At 39.8% G+C, this 21,675-nt stretch overlaps 1 protein-coding gene across 3 annotated transcripts in view; it reads left to right on the top strand.

Moving 5' to 3' along the window:
* The window catches only part of LOC122888395 (transcription factor COE1-A-like), a 94,842-nt gene extending 74,771 nt beyond the window's left edge, over positions 1–20,071 (top strand). For 2 of the 3 annotated variants that reach the window (XM_044222806.1, XM_044222804.1), the window contains exons 11-17: positions 1,146–1,234; positions 11,146–11,211; positions 11,307–11,469; positions 12,198–12,380; positions 13,821–14,018; positions 15,513–15,581; positions 16,896–20,071. In XM_044222806.1, coding sequence (XP_044078741.1) covers positions 1,146–1,234; positions 11,146–11,211; positions 11,307–11,469; positions 12,198–12,380; positions 13,821–14,018; positions 15,513–15,580 — 767 coding nt within the window. In that variant the 3' untranslated portion in view covers position 15,581; positions 16,896–20,071. The remainder of the gene's footprint in view (positions 1–1,145; positions 1,235–11,145; positions 11,212–11,306; positions 11,470–12,197; positions 12,381–13,820; positions 14,019–15,512; positions 15,582–16,895) is intronic. The other variant, XM_044222807.1, reaches the window with a different exon arrangement.
* The last annotated feature ends 1,604 nt before the right edge of the window (positions 20,072–21,675 follow it).

The raw sequence follows: 21,675 nt of genomic DNA, 5'->3' as shown, positions 1-21,675 counted from the left end.
CAGACACTACATATCACATTCACCTCATTCACACACATTCATACACAGATGCTAACTGCTCATCAGTCCAAAGTAACTAACTAATCATTCACACACACTCACACACCGAAGGCACAGCCCTCGGGAGCAATTTGGGGTTCAGTGTCTTGCCCAAGGACACTTCGACATGTGGGCTGGGGGAAACACCGACCTTCCGGTTGGAAAGCCACAGCCGAGTCAGCTCTCTTTTTTCCTATCAAGGTTCATTGGTCAGTCTCTACTTTCACTATATTTTATAATATATGATACCATTGGGATACCACAGCAGGATTGCCTTACCATAAAAGAGGTTAAGGGTGCAAAACAAAGCAGAAGTTTCTAGAAACGGCAGATGGTAGAAATAGAGAAAAGGCTGATGAAAAGTCTTACCATACATGTTTCTCTTTCACTGAAGTAAAAAGGAGGGAGTGCCAAATAAGCCACAACATCCTTGTGACAAGAAAGCAACTGGGATTGTGGAAAATGTCTTCAAGTGGCTATAATCAGTATATTTTTATATTAAAAATAGATTGCATGACATGTGAAAGGTGTCACTCGTAGTGACGAACCCACAGAGAATTGTAGCCCGACTCTGCAACTCCTCTCAGCTTTATTTAGCTTTGTTGCATCTTTCACCTCATTGTTTTGGTTTACTGTTTTTGTCCACTCTCACCGCTCTCAGCAGCGTCATTTCCAGACGCAACAGGCAGTTGTTTTCGGTTAAAAATCCTACCTGCCCAGCACCAAACAGCACACAGACAAAGTTAGCAACTTTATGGATGAACAAAAGGCAGCATTTAACAGCTAAAGAGCCAGACATTTCTTTCAGGAGTTGGTGGAGAACAAAACAGAGCTAAAAGAGAGTGAATATCGGGCTTACATTTATCAGGTGGACATAAACACAGCTCTAAATGAATGATAATGCCGCTCTGTAACTGTCGGCAACTGTTTGTTAACAAGTTCGCCATATGAACTTAAAAGGCGATAATATTTCAGTGCTGTGTTTACATTTTGTTTCTGCTGCCCCCAAGTTGTCAAAAATGTTATGAGAGTAAACAATAAAACAACTATTTTTATTCTCTTTTTTATTCATCACCGCTTTTTCTGTTTCTCATTGTCTTCTGCAGCACTGAATGAGCCAACCATAGACTACGGTTTCCAGAGGCTTCAGAAGGTCATCCCTCGGCACCCCGGGGATCCCGAGAGGCTGCCAAAGGTACAGAAACCATATACATTCACCTCTTGCACACTGATGCCTTAACTGGACAAGAACCTAGACCAAGCAAGGCTCTGCCTCTTGCTTCAGAATGAGAGATACTCTTACATAGCTCTTTCAGAGATCAAACCTGCAACTTCTCAGTTACATTGAGCTACACTGAGTCGCTCTGCTATCAAAGAACAAGCACAGAGAGGTGCGCACATTAATTCAAAACAAAATCATTTTGTGTTTACGTTTTATTTGTTTTTTCTTGTGTGTGTGTGTGTGTTATTTTTATATTTCTAAGCAGAATATGTGTTTTCAAATCTCCTGTGGGTTGTGTTTTTACCTCTTCATGAACTCTGTGTGTGTGAGCTGCTTAACCCCATTTACGGGGTGAGTTGTTTGAATCTTCTCCGGATCAGAGAGCGTTATGTGATTATTTGTTTATCAGCTGAAGATCAAGCAGTGTGTTTAAAGGATCAGCAGATGTAAACAATTAGCACCAAACGATGAGCTTGGCTTTGATACCAAACACTGTCATCTTGATCTGTACATGAAGGGCGACTTTTCAAAGTGCATATGTTTATGTGTGTGTGTGTGTGTGTGTGTGTGTGTGTGTGTGTGTGTGTGTGTGTGTGTGTGTGTGTATGTGTGTGTGTGTGTGTGTCCTAGCTCACCGAGTTGGCCTGATTCAACTTAGAACTTGCCTATCTGGGTGGGCGGGGTCATGACCTTTTAAACAGCCAGCTGCTGTTGATTGGCTCCCCATCCCCATTGGAGCTGATCCAGGATTGGCTATCTTTGCTGTGACATCATTAAAGAATGGGCGCTGGTCATGATGAGGCGATGACGCGATGTCATCACGGCCTTGCCGACACCCTGGCCCCTGCACATGTGTTATCAATCACATGTAATGTGCGGAATCACTGTGGGAACATGTTCAGCTTCACACCTCACATGTTTGTGAAGTCTCTGGAGTCATAGTCATGAGTCATATTTATTGCTTTCACTTGTTTACAGTATACTGTACGTTATAGCGTTTGTCAGCCTCAGTGGGAAACAGGATAAACATAATGAGGGTCACGTGACTGATGGGGACTTAGATGTAGCTAAAACCTATATTTGGTTTAAAAAGTAGATTGTTTGTGGGTTCAATATAATGAGGAAGATGAAGCATTACAGAATGTCAGGACGTTTACGGTTAGTGGTTACAGTATGTTTAGGAACTGTTACAGATGGTTACAACTAGGTATAAGGTTATAATTAATTATGTTAATTGGTGTAGAGTGGTCAAATTCACCTCACTCTCCTAGGAATTATGTCCACATTGGCTGATTCTGGAGCTCAAGGTTCACAACCATTGCCAGCATTCAGTGCCAACACAGGAAGTAATGTGCCTTAGGGCTGCAACTAATGGTTATTTTCAATCAATTAATATGACAATTATTTTCATGATTAATACATTTTCTTTTGTTCTATAAAACATCAGAAAATTGTGAAAAATACCCATCACAATTTCCTTGAGGCCAAGTTGATGTAATTAAATGTCTTGTTTTTTCCTGCCAACATATTCAATTTACTAAAATGTTAAGACATGGACATGTCTCATATTTTAGAAACCAGAACCATCAAATGTTTGGTATTTTTGTTTGAAAAATGACTTAAATGATTAATCTATTATCAAAATAGTTGCAGATTAAATTTCTGCCAATTGACTAATCAATCAATCGACTAATGTTAATTGATGTTGATTTGAAAGACTTGTTATTGTGAGCCGAATGAAACCCCGTAGCACAATTTATACAGAGTGACATATACTATATGTCCGTGTCTTCCTTTTCTGATATCACTGATTTGTTTGTGTCATGACAGGGAGTTGTTGTTGAAGGACATCGGACAGGTTGAAAAGGTGTTTTTTTTAAAGCCATGACATAACTACAACATAATTGTGCAAAAGGCTGCAGGAGTCAGGAATAGGGTGGAAGAATAAGGTCAACCCATAAGATTTAGGTCTTTTAAAAGCTTTTACCTGCTGTATCACCAGGCCTATATATGTAGAGTAACTACCAATAAATGCAATACGTCCTGCAAAAAAAATCAGTGCCGGAAATTATGTTAGCAACCCAAGGTGTGTGATACCATAAGTGATGTTAGTTCTACCTTCTGGTAAAGGCTGAGTCAGAGCAGAAAAAGACTGACTCACTTTTCACATTCACAAGCAAACAAACAGATTTACAGAGCATAACGCACCTTGTTAACACAGAATATGTAATGCTTCCACCTTTTTCTCGGTGGATTTCCTCTGAAAAGTAAAGGGAAAATAAAGCTTTACCACCCTTGTAAGATTTATTTATACAACAGATAATTTGATCCAAGCAGTGTAATTGGTTAGACCTGCATTTTGAGCTGTCAGTTCCCATGAAGCATGCTGGGAGAGTGGGAAAGGAAGTGGTTACTACTTAACTAGTTAGCAATATTTCTTGGTATACTCTTTTATTATTATCATTATTATTATTATGTTTTTGCACTCCAATCCACTACAGACAGTACATTCACATGCATTTATTAAGCCAAAATACCCCATATGACATTTTAACAGTGATCTGCACAGAAGAGTTCATCATTGTTCATCAGAGTTCAACATTCACTATAACATTTTAATAGTGGCAAAGTTAAGAGGAAAAAATGAAAAATATTGTTTTATCTGAGCTTCAGCCAACACATTTTCTTTTGTGGCTATGCTTGTCAGGAGAAATAAAACAAATGAGCATATTACTTGTATTAAATGGGTCCATAAATACCTTGAGAACCAAATATTGATGTCACTTCTGACCCCAGGCCACCATAAAGCACTTTAGCACTATTAAAAAAACAATACTGGCACTGTACTTCTCTAGGCCTTTTACTTGGTAATGTATTTTTTTTTATTCCCATGGATAACCGGTCAAGCTTATTATAAGCAACATGATGTCACACAAGATATTTCCAGGCAAAACTACAATGTGAACCATCAAGCTGCTGGAAACGCAACCAGAGTAACTGGATGCATTGATCGGGTATCAGATCCAACCAATGGACGATAGAGAGACGAATCGGTGCAAAATGTCTGATAACTTCATGACGAGGTCAAGACCACGTTCTTTGGGAGCACGAGAACTGAAACGTCAGATTTTGTTCAAAAGAGAATAAAATAGTTCTCAAACTTTTGAGAAGCTCAAATTACCTTTGAAATCACAACAGGCAACCAATGAATGATAAAGGATCCAGGAAAGCCAACTATAATATAATCCCACTTTTTCACTGTGATTGGTCTCAACTCATCTCTCTCCCTATAACCGCCTGTCTTCCAATGCTCCTAGCATCTTCAGCGTGCCTCACATTTGTCTGAGCCAGTAACAGTAACAGTACCTTGGAGCTGATTTACAAAAATCATTCATCCTGATGATGAACAGCTTTTCAATTGAGACTTTCTCTGAACACACGACCCCTGTGACTGTTTCACCTTCCTTTTGCTGCTAACTGTGTCATATTGATGATGCTCTCTGTTTAGAACAACGTCCCTCTTACACCATTACATGTTTGTATTTTTGTGTGTGCGCGCACGTGCACATTCCTGGGTAATTCATCATGGTGTAGCTATGTGGTCAATCGAACTCTGAGACTTTATTACTGCTGCCCACCAGCAGTCACTGTGTGTGTGTGTGTACGTGTGCATCTATCTTTGTGAGGACCAATTTGAGTTTTAGACCTTGGGAGTGAGGACATTTTCCCACTTTCGGACAGACCTTCAAAGGGCTGTTTGAGGTTTCAGACTTGGTTTTAAGATTCAAGTTAGAATAAGGTTTAGATTAGGGCTAGGTTAAAAGAGAGACGGTCTACATAGTGTAGTATACTTTTTGAAAGAAGATAAAAGTTAAAGACAAATCAGAGAGGGACACAATCCTTTAAAAAAAGGTTTCTTGTCTTGTTTTTGGAGGGAAACACCTCCATTCACAAAATGGAGTCCAAGTAAAAGCAGTTAATTCCATTAGAATCCAGTGGAGTCTTCTTTGTGCACCCAATCCTTGAGGAAAATGTTGTGATATATCCTGTGTGTGTGTGTGTGTGTGTGTGTTGACATGGGTGGGTGGGTGATGGTTGGCGCCACACACACACTTGCCTGCTCGTTGCAAGTATCGATCGGCCCTTTTATTGAAGTTATAAGAGTTTGTTATAAGGTGCTATGAAGAAGGCAGACAGACAGACAGTCAGGCAGACAGACGGGGCAGTGGAGTGTATGAGAGGATTACCAGTGGACAGCCGATTCTATAATTGTTCAGTGAACATTGAGGGGATTTTGCTGGCCTCACACACATACACCAGTGTTCAGCTGCCAGTTTGTGTCACCGTGATCTCTTCAGCATCCATCCATATGTGCACATACAGTTACTGTACACAGTGACACACGTATGCACAGTGAAAACACATATACTCTGTTTTCACTGTCCTGTTGGGGAATACTTTGAAGTTACGTGGAAGAGTCTGAGACTTCAGCTGTGGAAAATCAGGGACTTTTCTGTAGCATTCATTTTATTTATTTATTTTTTTGCCAGAGGACTCCAGCTGTTTTATGCCAGAGTTACACACTCCCAGACCTGCAGCTTCTCAGTACAACCACTAACCAAGGATGCTTAAAAAATATTAATTTCTTTTTAATATACTAAATGTTTGCTCAGAATGTAAGAATCTTGACTCTAAATAATAAGCAGCTTCAACAAACTAAAAATATTTAATAATCAAGAATTTGATTCTGCTATAAATCAGTTTCACCTTTTCAGTTCACTCTAATCTGCTGCTAATCGCTGGCGATCAGCCAGGAGCTAAGAGAGTAAGAAGCAGAAATGCCTCTTTGGATACACAAACAAATCAATCACCTCTCTTGGCTTGTAGTTTCCTCTTTCTTGCAGTTTCTACTGCAGCAGAAAAATTGTGGATAAAATAAATGGAAGATAAAATCAGCACTAAAGGACAATAACTGTCCTCTCAGGTTATGGAATGTTTTACTTAGTGAATAAAAGGTGATGTCTTTGCAGATTGCACTTTTGCATGACGATTTAACCTGCACCCACCCTGAGCCCAGATTATGTCAGTGTGCTTTTGTAAGTGTGTTTCCATCCACCTGTTTTATGTGCACTTTCCAACCTGAGTGGAAACTTGGCTGAGGTGAAAATGTTGGTATGTCGATAAAAACAAAATGCCACAAAGTGCACTGGAAAGAGATTTAGGGAATATATCATGTCTGACATCAGATCTGTGTGGAGCGATGAGGAGACTTAAAACAAACATGAATGTCACATTTCTATATTTTTTTCCACACAGTTTTTCATCATTTTAGGGTTGACTGGTGCTGTTTTAATGACATCATCTCGTTGCGCTGTCTTCTTCTGCGATTGTTTAATGGCACCAAACTGGCGAATTAGCATCTCCAACTGATGACCCTATCACCTAATATTTGCATAACAGTAGTGAATAGAAATGTGCATTCATTTGCATTTGCTTTTGCAGATTTTCTGGAAATTTGGTTAAAATTTGCACTACATTCGAATGAAAAGTTGACTTGTGATTACTAGAAAGAAACACTTTGCCATATCAGTGTATCAGTATAACTTTGAAATAGTCAGATCCATTTAGTTTTTCTCAGAAATAAAAACAAGAAGTTGTTTCTGTCTGTTTAGATTCTTTGATTTTTTATTTTTTCAGTTGGAGTGATTATTCAACATAACAGAGGCAGCCCTTATTGACAACATCCCAAACTACTATATTTGAAAAGGATCATTCTGTGCAGAAATGTCTGTGTTTCTCATTGAAGGATTGGAGAGGTTGACCAATGTGTGTCACCCCCGTTAGACTGGTGACTTCCTCTGGTGACTCACTCAGCTGACATCTCTAAGCGACAAATTTTTGATGATGTCATACATCGTACTGCGGTCATGTCATCAGCATCACCAATATGAGTAATCCTGGTGATGCATGAACACACAGACATGAAACACACACACACACTCTCTCTCTCTCTCTCTCTCTCTCTCTCTCTCTCCGAACTCTATCTCACAACATACTTAGTAGGAGATGTTCCCCAGAGGATGTGTGTGTGTGCTAGCATGTCAATACTTGTATGTGTGTGTGTGTGTGTGATTGTGCCCCACATCCCTCTGAGCCTACATGTAAAGTATGACATCATCTCTGTGCAAGGTGTGACCCTGCATGTTCGGCATCCCTAATGGGACATTAGAAGCGGATCAGACGGCTAATGTATCAGCATTAGGGAGGAATAAGTCGTGTGTGTCATGTCTGTGCTGGCCTGGCACACGCACGTCACACACATATCTGACCCCACAGATACTCAGCTCAGCGTTTCCTGGTCCTAATGCATACAACATATGTGTGTGTGTGTGTGTGTGTGTGTGTGTGTGTGTGTGTGTGTGTGTGTGTGTGTGTGTGTGTGTGTGTGTGTGTAATGTACGGTAATTACATTAGGGCTGGGCCATAACTCAGACAGTAAAAGCACCTAGACACCTCCTGTTATTCTTTCTCTCTGCCAAAAGATCTGTCTTGTCTTTCACTCATCATCTGCTTCTCTGTCTGACTGTCAGTCGACCTGTCTGTCCGCATAGCTACCTGAAACGTACAAGAATAGATTAAGGGTCTTGATGATAAGTTGAATAAACTCAATCAAGGGCTTGTATCTTGAAAATGATTTTTAAAGACTGACAAAACATGACAATGAAATGACAGACGAGTATATGTCAGACGTATATCCATAAGTATTTAACAAGCGATGAAGACAATGTAGGACAGTCACATGAATCAAGGCAAATGTTCGAGATTAAAGCTGTAAAAGCTGGCTTTATTGCAGCAATTACAGGAATCAAAGAAAATGGCAGCAATCTATGAATAAAAAAGACACATTTCACAGTTGGATTTAGAACTATCACAGCAGCAGTAGACGAAACAACCCCACAAGAATAGTGCAACAAAACAACTATCAAAACACAAGTACTAAACATAAGAGTTCAAAGTAAAAAAGTATAAAAGTATGCCCTTTAAAAATGTGCATGCATACAGTGTGCAAATTGCTATAATCAGAATCAGTATCAGAAATACTTTATTGATCCCCGAGGGGAAACTCTTTCGTTATAGCTGCTCACTATCCCATCGATGCACACAGAAATAGAAGGAATAGAAGTACTAAGCAAATCAAAATATAATACACTATAATACAGGTAAGATAAATTGATGATAAGTACAAAGTGGATATAAATATAAAAGCTAAAATAAGTGTAAGTACCAAAGTGGATTTAGAGGTTGATAAGTATGTACGGTATAATACAATTTAATAATATAAGTAATAAGTAATAGTGCAATAATGAGTAAGTGTAGCTTAACTTGACAGGATATTGCACAGCAGTAATAGTATGAATAAATATCAATAAATAGGGAATTTTAAACTGAAAACAGAGTATATTGCACAGGAGTATTAAACAGAGAATATTGCACAATATTTCAAGTATTGCAGTGATGTTAATGATCCATTGTCCAGTTTAGTGACTTAGGGTCATATAGACTGACACTTAGAGGGAGGAGTTAAAGAGTTTAATGGCCACAGGCAGGAATGACTTCCTGTGGCGCTCTGTGGTGCATTTTGGGGGGATGAGTCTTTCGCTGAAGACGACGAGATGGAGCAATGGCAAGAGGCAGCATGCACGTTGGCGCATGTGCACTTCAGTCGCAAGGTGTGCAAAATGGGTGTAATTATAAGTTGTAAGTTAAAAAGATGATGTATTGCACTTTGCCAGAAGTTACAGAGAATGTGATTGTAAGTCTAGCAATTATAAGTCCAGTTAGAGTCCAGTAGGACCTCAGCAGCAGAAAAGTTGGAACACCTTGGGGGGTATGAGTCTTTGGCTGCAGACACTCCTCTTCTCAACTAGCATGTCATGGAGGAGGTGGGAGACATTTTTCAGGATGGTAACCAACTTGGACAGCATCCTCTTCTCCGTCACCACGTCCAGAGAGTCCAGTTCAACCCATTTTCATTTAGTCCCCAATTTCACAAAAAACATGAAAACAACTTAATTTTTTTAGCTAAAATTAAATGGATTTTCATTGTTGCTGCAGGCTATCCTGTTGACAAAAGTTCAGGCTCTAAGGACATCAAATCCAGATTATTTTAGACTTTTTAATCAGTTTTCAAAAATAAATTATGCCCACAAGATTGGCAACAACACTTTCATTCTCATTCATATCAGTACAATGCAGCTGGAAGCATTATTCATTTGTATTGAGCAGGAGGTAATCTGACGAACAATGCTTTCTTATTTACAGCAACCTGGGAGAGATTAATTAGGCGATGTGAGTAGCTATGTGTCTAAATATGAAAAGACGTAACAGAGTATTCAAAGTGCATTGATCCCAGCAGAGGCTTTGAATGATGTAGTAGCAGAAGCCTGCAGACCTGATAATGATGATGTTACCAGAGGATCATCTTTCCTTCCCGTTTATCAGTTACTGCCTTACTGGAACCGCTCGACATTCAGGATCAGGTTTCTGTTAGTGAGTGTGTGTGTGTATGTGTGTTTGAGAGAGCTTCTCAGCTCACCAGTCTAATAATCATAGGTTAACAGAGAGCCAGCATGGCCATAATAATGTGTAAAAGATTGAATTTAGCACCATGGACAGGCACACTAAAACTGCTGACTGGCTCTGTGACCTCTCATATCCTCACACACACACACACACACACACACACACACACACTGATACAGAGGCAATATGTTCCACCAGGCACAAACTCACAAGAGAGCACACATGCAAGCCAACCATAAGTGTGTGTATGAGTGTGTGTCACACAGTGCAGGTTAATACTGTGAAGCACAGAGTAATTTTCTCTCTGTTGCCGGGCGGCCTCACGCTGTGGAAACGACAACACATTAACTGTTAAACAAGACACCTTAGACCCCGGGGTGGGAGCTGAGAGAGAAAGAGGGAGACACTGAGAGAGAGGGTGGGCGGGTGAGCAAGAGAGGAGAAAGAGAGAATTGTGGAGGGTTTAATGTGTGGAGAAAATAAGAAGGACAATTCCCAACGTGGAGGCAAAGCGGGATGAAGGGAGTGGTGGAGAAAAAGGTTAAAATGGAAGCTGAAGAGGACATTGAAACATAAAATTGATAACACCTTCCATCACAAGAGATTCAAATGGGAATAAAAAAGAGAGAACTCTGAGCCGAATCCAGTCGTTCATACCGCAAAGTTGTTCACCTTTACAAACACTGTTCAGACCGTAAAAATAATAATCAATATGTGGGGAAATAATCAAAGATGTTGCCTTTTGAAGAATTGTCTGGACTGTCACTCCAGAACTGCTCACATTGGATCACTGTGGTCTGATTTGAAAATGAAAACGAAAATGCATAGCAAAAGAAGCCTACAGAGCACTTTAAGATTTACTTTAGTGTATATTTTAAATACCTGTCACTTTAAGATGTTATTCAGACACAGACAAAAAGACGCATAAAAGCACTTGACTTGACAGCAGATAATCTGCCTTTAAAAGGCATGAAGAGCAATTTGTTTATCATGAATAGATGGTGAAATGGATGTTGGTTGATGGTGTGTTGGGGGGAGGAAGGAGGGGAAAGAGGGATTGCACGTGTCTTTTTTAAATAACTTTTAATGTGTGATTCTTTTTACAAGTGCAATATCCTTCTATGTCTTCACATGCATTTTAAAACCTTGATTTAACTTATTGGGTGAATTTTGATTTAGATGTTTTTTCACACTTCTGACCATTAAGACGAAAAAATCCAAGGAGGCTCCACCACATGTGTTTAATTGCGTACAAAATGAGGCAAATTCTACTTTCTTCTTTTTCTCTCTCTTTCACTCAGGAGGTTATTTTGAAGCGAGCTGCTGACCTGGTGGAAGCCCTGTATGGTTTGCCCCATAACAACCAAGTAAGGAACACACACAGCGAAAAAGGAGAATCAAAATGTTAATTTAGTTGTCATGTGTATGGTATTTACTCTTTTGTGCTTTCCTCTTTCTGTAGGAGATCATCCTGAAGCGTGCAGCGGACATTGCAGAAGCTCTCTACAGCGTTCCACGAGGACACACCCAGCTCCCCGGTTCCACCCACAGCGGCATGATGGGGGTCAACTCTTTCACCGGGCAGCTGTCTGTCAACGTGTCCGAACCCACACAGACCAATCAGGGTAAGACTTTGTGTTTATCATCAAAGTGTAGATTAATTTTAATGAATTTTAAAACAAAGAATATCTTTGAACACTTTTTCTTACCTTTGTTACAAGACTCAGTGTATGTTACACAGGTTGCTCAAACCCAGTGTTGTGACATATTTGCAGGGAGATCATCATCAGTGCATCATTAAAGAAAATACATGTTATCATCATGCGGTGTTATCACGTTTTGAGATGTTCACAAACAAATTGACAGAATCTGATATAACAATTCTCTCTTGTGTTACAATCAAAGATGAGGTCTTGTTACAGAAAATGCATTAATATGGATGTGTTGTGGAGGAAACAGGTGTAAATTCTGTAATATGTCTCTCAAACAGCCAGCTAAACTGTTTTGTTCTGATGCCATTTTGTTTAATGCTTAACAAAGTCTGTAACTTGTTGCTTAAAAATATAAACAGTAATAGTCATGTTATTTATTCATTTAATGGCTGCCATATATGCTTCCACTGCTCAACGATTTTTTTTTATCTGTAAAGTTTCTTCCATTTCCAAAGTTCACCTCAGCAAACATGAAAAGTAGTCAAATTTTTGAACATATCTCACAATAATTTCCAACCTTAACCTGTGCAGAACTGCCAGATTTCTATCAAAAATGATCTGTGTTCGCATCGCTTGATGTTGGACAGACCAACTGTCCAATCACCACATGCTCCTCTTTCTCTCCACCACACTTCCTGCAGGTTTCGTGCGCAGCAGCAGTAGTGTGTCACCTCACGGTTACGTGCCCAGCTCTACGCCTCAGCAGACCGGTTACACCTCAGTCACCAGCACCATGAATGGCTACGCTAACAACACCGGCATGACCAACCTGGGAGGCTCGCCCACTTTCCTCAACGGCTCTGCGGCCAACTCGCCTTATGCTAGTGAGTGTACATTTACTCCACAGACATGAATACACACACACTCAATCGTACACTACACCTGGGGAGAAATAACTGTTTTACAGGCTATCATCTACTTCGCTTTGGAAGAACTTGAACCAAACTGTACTGAAGTTACTTAATATAGAGTCATTTTAGCTGCTTTGTATAAAAAAATCTACTTCTACTGTCAGAAAACATATGACCGTTTCATATTAACTAAACTGCCACCAAGCTACTTCAAAATGCAGTTACATAGCTACCAGTTTAATTACAGGTGCTCAACACTGCATACATGCATGCAGCTCTTACATACTGTACATACACGCGTTTGTGGACAGAAATCGAAAGTCTCAGATCTGCCGTGTGGAGAATCCCCCATGGGGCTTTCTATCTCTGTGTCTTCAAAAACAGTCACCAACTGTCAGCTCCATTTTTTCCTCCCTCCATCTCCTCCCTTCTTCCCTCGCGGCCTTTCATCTGACAGCCACACCTCTTTTCTCTCTGTTGGTTAATTGCATCCCTTTTCCATTTAGCAGAAAGCAGGAGAGAAAGAGGGAGAGGGAGGGGAAGAAAAGAGGGATTCAGAGAGAGATGTGATATATTGTTGTTTGCTGATATTTCTCTCACTGGTGATGTCGGAAAATGTGAATGTTTGACTAAGGAATGGTAGGCTTAAGTGGACCCCTCATGTGTCGCTTCTCATAAAGTAAATTTTAAGGCACATTTAAAAAATACACTACATGGCATACAAAAGTATGTGGACACATGAACGTTAGACCCATATGTGACTTTTAAACATCTAATTCCTAAACAATGGACATCAATACGCCGCTATAACAGCCTCCACTCTCCTGGCAAGACTTGAGACAAGATTTTTGAACCTGGCTACATGGGATTTGCTCCCATTCAGCACGAAGGATCAGTGAGGTCGAACACTGGCCAGGCTCACAGTCCGATTGTTTAAGTACAAAGATGTTGGATGGGGTTGAGTTGGGGCTCTGTGCAGGCCAGTCATTCACACCAAACTATTTCTTTATGGACCTTGGTTATGGTCATGTTAAAACACTAAAGGGCATTCCCCAAACTGTTGCCACACAGAAGCACACTAGTGTAAAATGAGTGTGCTGTAGCATTTAGATTTCCCTTCATCAGAACTAAATGGCCTAGTCCGAACCATGAAAACAGCCCCACACTAAAGAACACAAATATGTGGACTTGGGTGTAATCATTACTTTATATCTCACATGATGTGGAGAATTTCTAATGTAATTGATGAAACAATAAATTGGAGAATCAAGTTCAATCAATTAACCATAATCTGTCTCTTTCCTTTCTTCTCACCCTTCATCCTTAACCTCCACCTTTTCTTCTTTATCCCACTTCTCTCTTTCTCCTTATTCCTCTCCTCTTCCCTAAAATAATTAATTCCCACCACCCCAGTTGTCCCATCCAGTCCCACTATGGCCTCCTCCACCTCTCTCCCCTCCAACTGCTCCTCCTCTTCTGGCGTCTTCTCCTTCTCTCCGGCCAACATGGTATCGGCGGCCGTTAAGCAGAAGTCTGCCTTCGCTCCAGTGGTCAGGCCCTCTTCCTCCCCTCCGCCCTCCTGTACCAGCGCCAACGGCAACGGGCTCCAAGGTAATTTACCATGACAGCTTAGAGGGAGGACTTCCCCAGCAGATGAAGCTTTTCTGGTGAATTTCTGAAACTATTCTGTCACTAGAGTACCTGTTATGTTTGTCTCTCACAGTACTTGATCAAATACCTGATCAAATAGTAGGTACAGTTTTTAGGTCGGTCCACCACTTTGGTCCAGACTGAAATATCTCAACAACCATTAGATGGATTGCCGTGAAATTTTGTACAGACATTTGTGGTCCCTTCAGGGTTAATCCCATTGACTCTGGTGATCCCCTGACTTTTCCTCTGGTATCGCCATGAGGTTCACATTTGTGTTTTTCAGTGAAACATCTCAACAGCTATTGAATGGTTTGCAATGCAATTTCATACATGCATTCATGTCCCCCTCAGGATGAATTGTACTTTGGTATTCGATTTACATTTCATCTCAGAATCAGAATCAGAATCAGAAATACTTTATTGATCCCCGAGGGGAAACTCTTTTGTTACAGCAGCTCACTGTCACGTCAGTGCACACAGGAATAGATGTACTAAGCAAAAAATATAATACAAATAAACCACACATCTAGTGTCATCATCAGGTCAAACTTTTGTCCAATTTGTCCAATACTTGCTATAATAACTGTACTTTATGTTTAGTGCTAATTAGTGCTAGTTAATGTTAACATGCTAACATGCTACACTAAGACGGTGAACATGGTAAACATTATACCTGCTAAATCAGCATGTTAGCATGCATTAGCATTTAGCATAAATCATTCAGTGAGTGAATAAGAACTGGATATTGCTAGCTTTAGATGCAGATTCCATAAAAATATGGCCACTATATGGACCTGCTCACTTCTGTTAAAAAAATATCCACACAGGTGAAGGTTTCACTTAATAGTCAACTCTTAATCAAACATTAAAATCTGGACTGACATGAAATCCTGCAGGTTTTAAAATAACTGCACCGATTAAGTCTTATTTTCTGTGAGTGATGAGTCATCAGTTGCCACAGATTGTCCAGATGTGTACAAACTCAGTGATGTGGCGATACAAAAAAATGACTGAAAATACAATTCAATAAATACCAAAACAACAAAATATGTATGTACTGATGTGAGTGTTTTCTCTGTTACATCTGTGATTACACTTGCAGCTAAAACCAATGCTGACTGTTCTGTGTTCAGTTCAGTTCAGTGTCATGGTCATGCATTTTGAAAACCCAGTCATCCACCCCAACCTCCTCCAGAAGACTTTTTTTGTGGAAAATGTAAACATAGGTCATTTTAAGCCTTTTGAATGAAATTAACATCTTTTCTGTTGAGGACAATTTTATCCAAGTCTGCTTTTTGTAGTGCTTCACCTTTTGGATTAACAGTTTTTTTCATTCTCTCTCCTCTCTTTTTTCTTGACTTTTAACCCATCCTCTTTTTATTCCTCTGACCTTTCACCCTTCCTTTGTCATTTTTCTCTGTTCCTATCTGTCTCTCTGCCCCTCTCTACCAGATCAAACATTTGTGGACTCTAGCAAGTACTCAACAGCCAGCTCTCTACAAGGCCTGGCCTTCACCTGAAGTATGTCCCTCAACTATCTCTTCCTTCAACTCTATTGACTAATTGCATTTGCAACTTTCAGTAAACTGACTAATTTCAATTAAGTAATAATTGTCTTTCATGTTTCATATCGTTTACCACTGTTTCTAAATGACCTTTCACTCTTTCACTTTTCAACCCAACTTCTCTTTCATGTCATCCTTGCCTTGTCTATCTTTTTTTCCTTCTGTCTCATCATCACCTCTCCATCCTCTTCCTCCTTAGCTTTTCCATTCACATCTCCTCCAACAGCACAGATCTACAATAACCATTCTGTTGCCTGGTTACTCCTCCCTGTCTTCCTATTGGCTGGGAAAAAAGGCAGGAAATTAGATATTTACAACAAAAAATAGACATTTGGCACAGAGAATTTATTTCTCAACATCACTGGCTTTGTTTAGCTGTGAGTGCATTTGTGCATGCTTTTCTACGTGTGTGTGTGTGTGTAGAGAGAGCATGTGTGGGGGTGTGGGAACTCAAAGCTTAGTCACAAAGCACAGCTGAAATAAACACACCCCACTTACAGCTATACACACACACTTTCCTCTGTCACACACACTCGGTGATTACACACTGGCAGCTTACTAGGGAGCGATCAACAATGACAGCTGTTCGACTCTCTTGACAGTTTATACTGGCAGTATACCTGTCCTGTGGTGCGTATGTGTATGCGTGTGTGTGTATGTGTGTGTCTGTTTCTGCGTGTGTGTGTGTGTGCTCGAGAGCACCTGAGACAAATGAGACAAAGAGGAAAAAATGGAGGCTGGACTGAAACAATACATTTTGTAGAGTTTTGTAATGCTGATACAAAAAATGAATTATTTTCTCTTTAAAGTTGTCACTCACCATGAAACATAAAACAATTTATTTAATAATTTCTGTTGTGCGTGTGTGTGTGTGTGTGTGTGTGTGTGTGTCACCTTGGGCTGGGTTCTGCCTCTCACATGTTGACACCCATCCCTTGGGTTTGAATACAACGTGATGCAATCTGTCGGGCACACACACAAACATACAGTAAAATACGCCAACTGTTTTAGCAGAATTAAATGTGTATGTGTGTGTGTGCGTGTGTGAGCAGCATTGCTAAGAGCCAACTTAGATGATGTGTCCTCGCTTGAAGTTTACTGATTTATTCGTCTATTGATGTTTTAAATGTCGCTGCAGTCACACAGCTGCACAGATGGGAAAACATATTGATGTATTTACGAGGGATTTTTTTATGACGATGAAAATATTTGGCTAAGATTTTTCTCCCCCCCTCCCTTCTCTCCCTCTGTTTCTTTTTCCACCCAACAGCAATCCCGGGAATGATCATCCCACCCATGTAAAGGTGTGAGTGCATGATTGTGTGTGTGTGTGTGTGTGTGACTGTGTGCGAGATGAAGCAAGCACACTCACACCGATCCTGGTGGAGGATTTCGGTGCGAGTCAGACTCCAGTCGGGGATGGAAGCAGCTGTCCCGATCTGAAGGAACAAACCCAACTCAGGCCCTTTCTAACACAAAAACAACTGCAAGAAAACAGACGAAAAAAAACAAAGACCGTTTGCAAGGAACGTTGTTTAGACTTTGTACACCTTGATGCTTTTATAGGAGAACGGCCACGCCTACATTATGACTCTCCATGGGCACAGGAAGTGTATTTATTTTGGAGAGAATCCACTTTTTTTCCTTGAGTGATAGTTGATTTGTTTTACTTTTCATGCAACAGTTAAGCTGATAATCATCTTCTGACTGTATCTCACATGAGGGATTTTCTATTTATGAAGTTTAGTCATTAATGAAGGAATATAATGTGAACAATACCTGACAAGGATGATGATGAGTAAAAACGATGATGATGTAGAAGCTGCAGGATTCATACAGGGTCGAATCCAGCTGACACAGACAAGCCAACACACTTTCACTTCTCTTTGCCAAATCCACACCACCGTCACTCTTTCAGCACCAACAACAAGTCTTCCTCTGCGTTTATTCGATCAGCTGAAGGATTCAGATGCGTCCCGCCTGCGAATGATGCTGCAGTTTTAGCCATTTCAGAAATCCCGAAGTTTACTTTGAACTCGCTTCACATACATCTGCACTGCTGCTCCTGTGTGATACATTTTCTAGAAAGAGAAAATCATTGCTGCAGCGCTAATTCAGGATAGATTTGACGAGCTAATTGTAAAAAGGCCATAAACAAGTGCAGTGCATAGGAGTGTGTGATTACTGGGTGCCAACAGCAGCTTCACTGTTGAGGATCTGACCCAAAAACTCTGCCACTGAGTGAGTCCATCGGCCCTGTTACCACATGATATGTCATAAAGTCGGACTCAGCCACAGCAACCTCTGTAAGAGGGGGAACAGGTCTTAAAGACTGCTGCCATTTTGACTTTGATTTTGTTGTGTGAGAGTTGCCTTCTCAAATTTTTTGTCTTAATACATGAATCCTTATTTCTGTTTTGTTTTTCTGCTGGTTTGCTGTGTTGTTAATGTTTTTACTGTGATCAGCCGGCCAATCAGATTGTGTTTCTTTTGTTACCTGCCCACTTGTCTGGTGTGATTGACAACTTGAGTGAGACAATTATCCAATGGTGTGTCTTAAATGCTGCGCTGCAAAGAATGTCAAGCCATTAAATCTTCAACTAAGTCTTATTTTGTGAAAACATCTGCCACTGATGTTCACTGAGGTACACTTGTTTCAAATCTGCCCTTGAGTTTAGTTCATCAACATGTCTTAAATGCCCAGTGTGCAAGACTAAGAAAAGTATGTGATGGTTTGTTGTGAAAGTTGCTGCTCCCTCAGCCCTGCAGTCTGAGCTAACAGCTCAGTGTGTGTGATTCAACAGTCTTAATTAATTTATGATGATGTTAGTTTTGCCAAAGCCCTTATTTGACATTAGACATTAATGCCTAAACAGTCTTACGCCACACTTTCCATGCTGCTTGTCATTTCTTGTCATACACAGTCAGAAACTGTGCAAGAATGCCATACTATGTACAACTGTCAGTGCTTAATTAAAGCAGCATTTTCACACATGCAGCAGGTAGTGTTCACAAATACATCTTTATTGTTTGTTCGTCATTCAGGTCGATGACATTTTCCACAAATGGAAATTATTTTAAAGTGAATGTCTTAACTGGACAGAAACCCTAACTAGCATCATGTGCTGATACAGTAAATCCCTCCTGTTTGATAAACAGGAATCATTTGTAACTCCTGCCTGAGGAGATGTGGACCTCCAGCTGCCTGGATGTTAGTGCTCAATAAAAAGGGAAGAAGAAAATACTAAACATCCTTCAGTTTTTAAATTTAAACTAAATGATTGAAAGCCACCTCCTCAACCAGAAGTCAGTAGCCTCAGCGACTAAGACTGAAGGTCTGTCATTCATGTGTGATCAAAAATTAGGATGAACGATTAGGGACGTTATCAAGAATTTGAAAAAACATTTTAAAAATAACAGTTGTGACTTTAGAAAAAACAACTGAAATCCTGAAAAACATCCTGAAAACTGATCAGATGTATTCCTCATTTGCTTTGTCTCTCATGTCTAAGGATTTGAATGTTATTAAGACATCGTATTTGTTTTTGTATTATAGTGTCTGTTTATTAAAAGCCATACTTCCACTGCTAATTTCAATCAAACTAAAATAAGCCATGGTGTATTTTTTTAATCATTTGTAAGTCTAAGAAGCAGGAGGATGTTTTTCATTTTGTCACAATGTTGTTTGTATCATTATTGTTAAAGTTTGCATAATTTTGTTGCATTATCTACGTGTAGAGTTCATAAATATGTCATTACAATTATCTGTGTTTGTCCATGTGATGGATTTTAAAATGGAACAGAGTTTCTTAATGAAGGCTGAAAGAGTTGGAAGAAAAATCTATCTTTCTCTCTCTTTTCTGCTGCAGCCACTTCTCCTGCTTCAGTCAGGTTTTCTCTCATTTCCCCCCCCCTCACCTCATTTTGATTGTGCTTTTAATAGTCTGCATTTTTGCCCTCTTTTTTTCCTTTCCCTCACTTTTCCTTAAAAAAAAATGAGCCACCTATTTATTTTATCTCAAACATGGGTCTAGAGACCACTCCTCTGTTTGTGTCTACATGTGAGAGTGCCTGCGAGTGTGTGTCTGTCATCATTTCTTCTTTGAAAGAAAAATGTGATGTTTTAAAGCTGAGGGTTTTTTTTATAGTATATATAAATGCCTGTACAGAAAGGAGTAAGTAGAGGGTTTGGTTAAAAGAAGTATGATCCAAAGCACTAGTCCAACAACAGTAATAACATTTTTCATGGCTTGTCTGCGTTCAGACTTACAGTGGCGGTCATCATTCATATACACATTATCAGCAGTATCAGTGTGGAGGGGAAGAGTACAGAGGAAACTACTGTAAAGATGATAGTGTTGATTTTTTTTATTTTAAACTTTGAAGTGTAAAATAACTTTTTGACTCTCACTATATTTAATTAAAGTTCTTTCTTCTCTGTGAAAAGGTGTCAGTTTTTCTGCTTTGTTGCTCATCACTGTCAATCAAACTGCAGTATAATGTGGAGAGACGCACATTCGGGGAAAAGACACAAGTGAGGATGCAGTTAAGGGAATTGAGATGCACCAATGCATTTCTCAGTGGAGAATTTCCTGGCCTCTCTCTGCAGGAGCCTGGAGGGGAGAGTCGGGTCATCACAAAGATTCAGCTCACCTGTGTTTACTGCCTGAATCCTCTATATAAGCTGGTGAGAGTCAGTCTTCCACTTCTCTACCCAGGTTTCCCCTTTAGTTTGTCTTTAGTTTCATTTCTCTTTTACTTACTTAAAATAAACCTGTTTTAGTTTACAACTCATGTATGGTCTCTGCTCTTCGTCACACCTTCAGACCTTGACCTTGGATGGGACACTCACATCTTAGAAAGCCAAAGACGTATGTCCATTTTGGACTTGATATACCTGCTCTGAGAGTGATAAAGTTAGAGAGCGAGAGAGACGAGAAGGTCAAAGATCTGTAAAGAAAGAGGGTTCAATGTTGAATGAACAGTGAGTCAATAAAAAGTTAGCCTTTATCATTCATTATGAATCACCTAGCAGCACTGAATTCATGCTTTCCAATGTCAGGAAATCAAATCTGGAGAAATCTGGTGTGAATTTCGTCCCTTATGCAATAAAAAGTTTGCTGTTTGGCAGCTGACTCAAGTCTACCTAATGCCAGCACCAAACAGTATCACACATTATCAAGTGTTAGATGATCCCACACACCTGAATGCACTAAGATGAAAGAGTTTTCAATCCCTTTCAACAACATTATCACCGAGCAGCGATAGCACAACTACATGTTCACTCTGATTGATTGATTACCTCTATCTCAAGCATGTTTCAAGTCTCTCAAGCTCATGTGTATACAGTACAGACATTAAATATAACCAATCTAAGAACTGATGCTTTGGAAAATGGTTGTAATGTTTGTAATTTACAGAAAATATATTCAGTAAATGGATTCAAATATGCAACACAAATAAAACTTAAATAAAATAAAATAAAACACTTTCACAAGTGAGAAATCTTATATGTTGGTCCTACTTAGTATGCGATTTAAAGGGGGGATGAGGGGGGATGCCATCCCCCTTGTTAGCAAAATGACCAAAAAGCATCCCCCTTGTTAACCTGCCATCCCAACTCTCCATCCCCTTGTAGCACAGAGAGTGCAGGGGCAGAGGGGTCGTTTAGTTGAATATGTTACAGTCCGCCTGACTCATTGATCCTTTATCTGACTGAGGTTTGTGCAAGTTAGAATCTATTGCTCTGATATATCAGTAGCCTAACTGTGCTGTGTATTGATAAATCCAGGTGCTGAAGTAGCAGACAGATTTGTAATTGTGATTTTTTTCCCGCCTTTCTGTCAGTTTTGTCTTGGATCTATAGTATTCGTCATGGGAACCTACTGGTTCTGAATGGTTGCATCTTAACAAAACTGTCAGCAGCTGATTTTTCATTGTTTCAATCAAACAAACTTTATTTGAATTACCCTTTCAAACAGTACAGATTAGTGCAGTCCAAAGTGCTTTACAGCTGACTAAAACTGAAAAGACTAAAAAGGAGGCTAATG

Source organism: Siniperca chuatsi, linkage group LG14, assembly GCF_020085105.1.
Source record: "Siniperca chuatsi isolate FFG_IHB_CAS linkage group LG14, ASM2008510v1, whole genome shotgun sequence".
NCBI classification, from domain to species: domain Eukaryota; kingdom Metazoa; phylum Chordata; class Actinopteri; order Centrarchiformes; family Sinipercidae; genus Siniperca; species Siniperca chuatsi.
The sequence above is the reverse complement of the archived record's forward strand: the minus strand, read 5'-3'. Positions and strand labels throughout refer to the sequence as shown.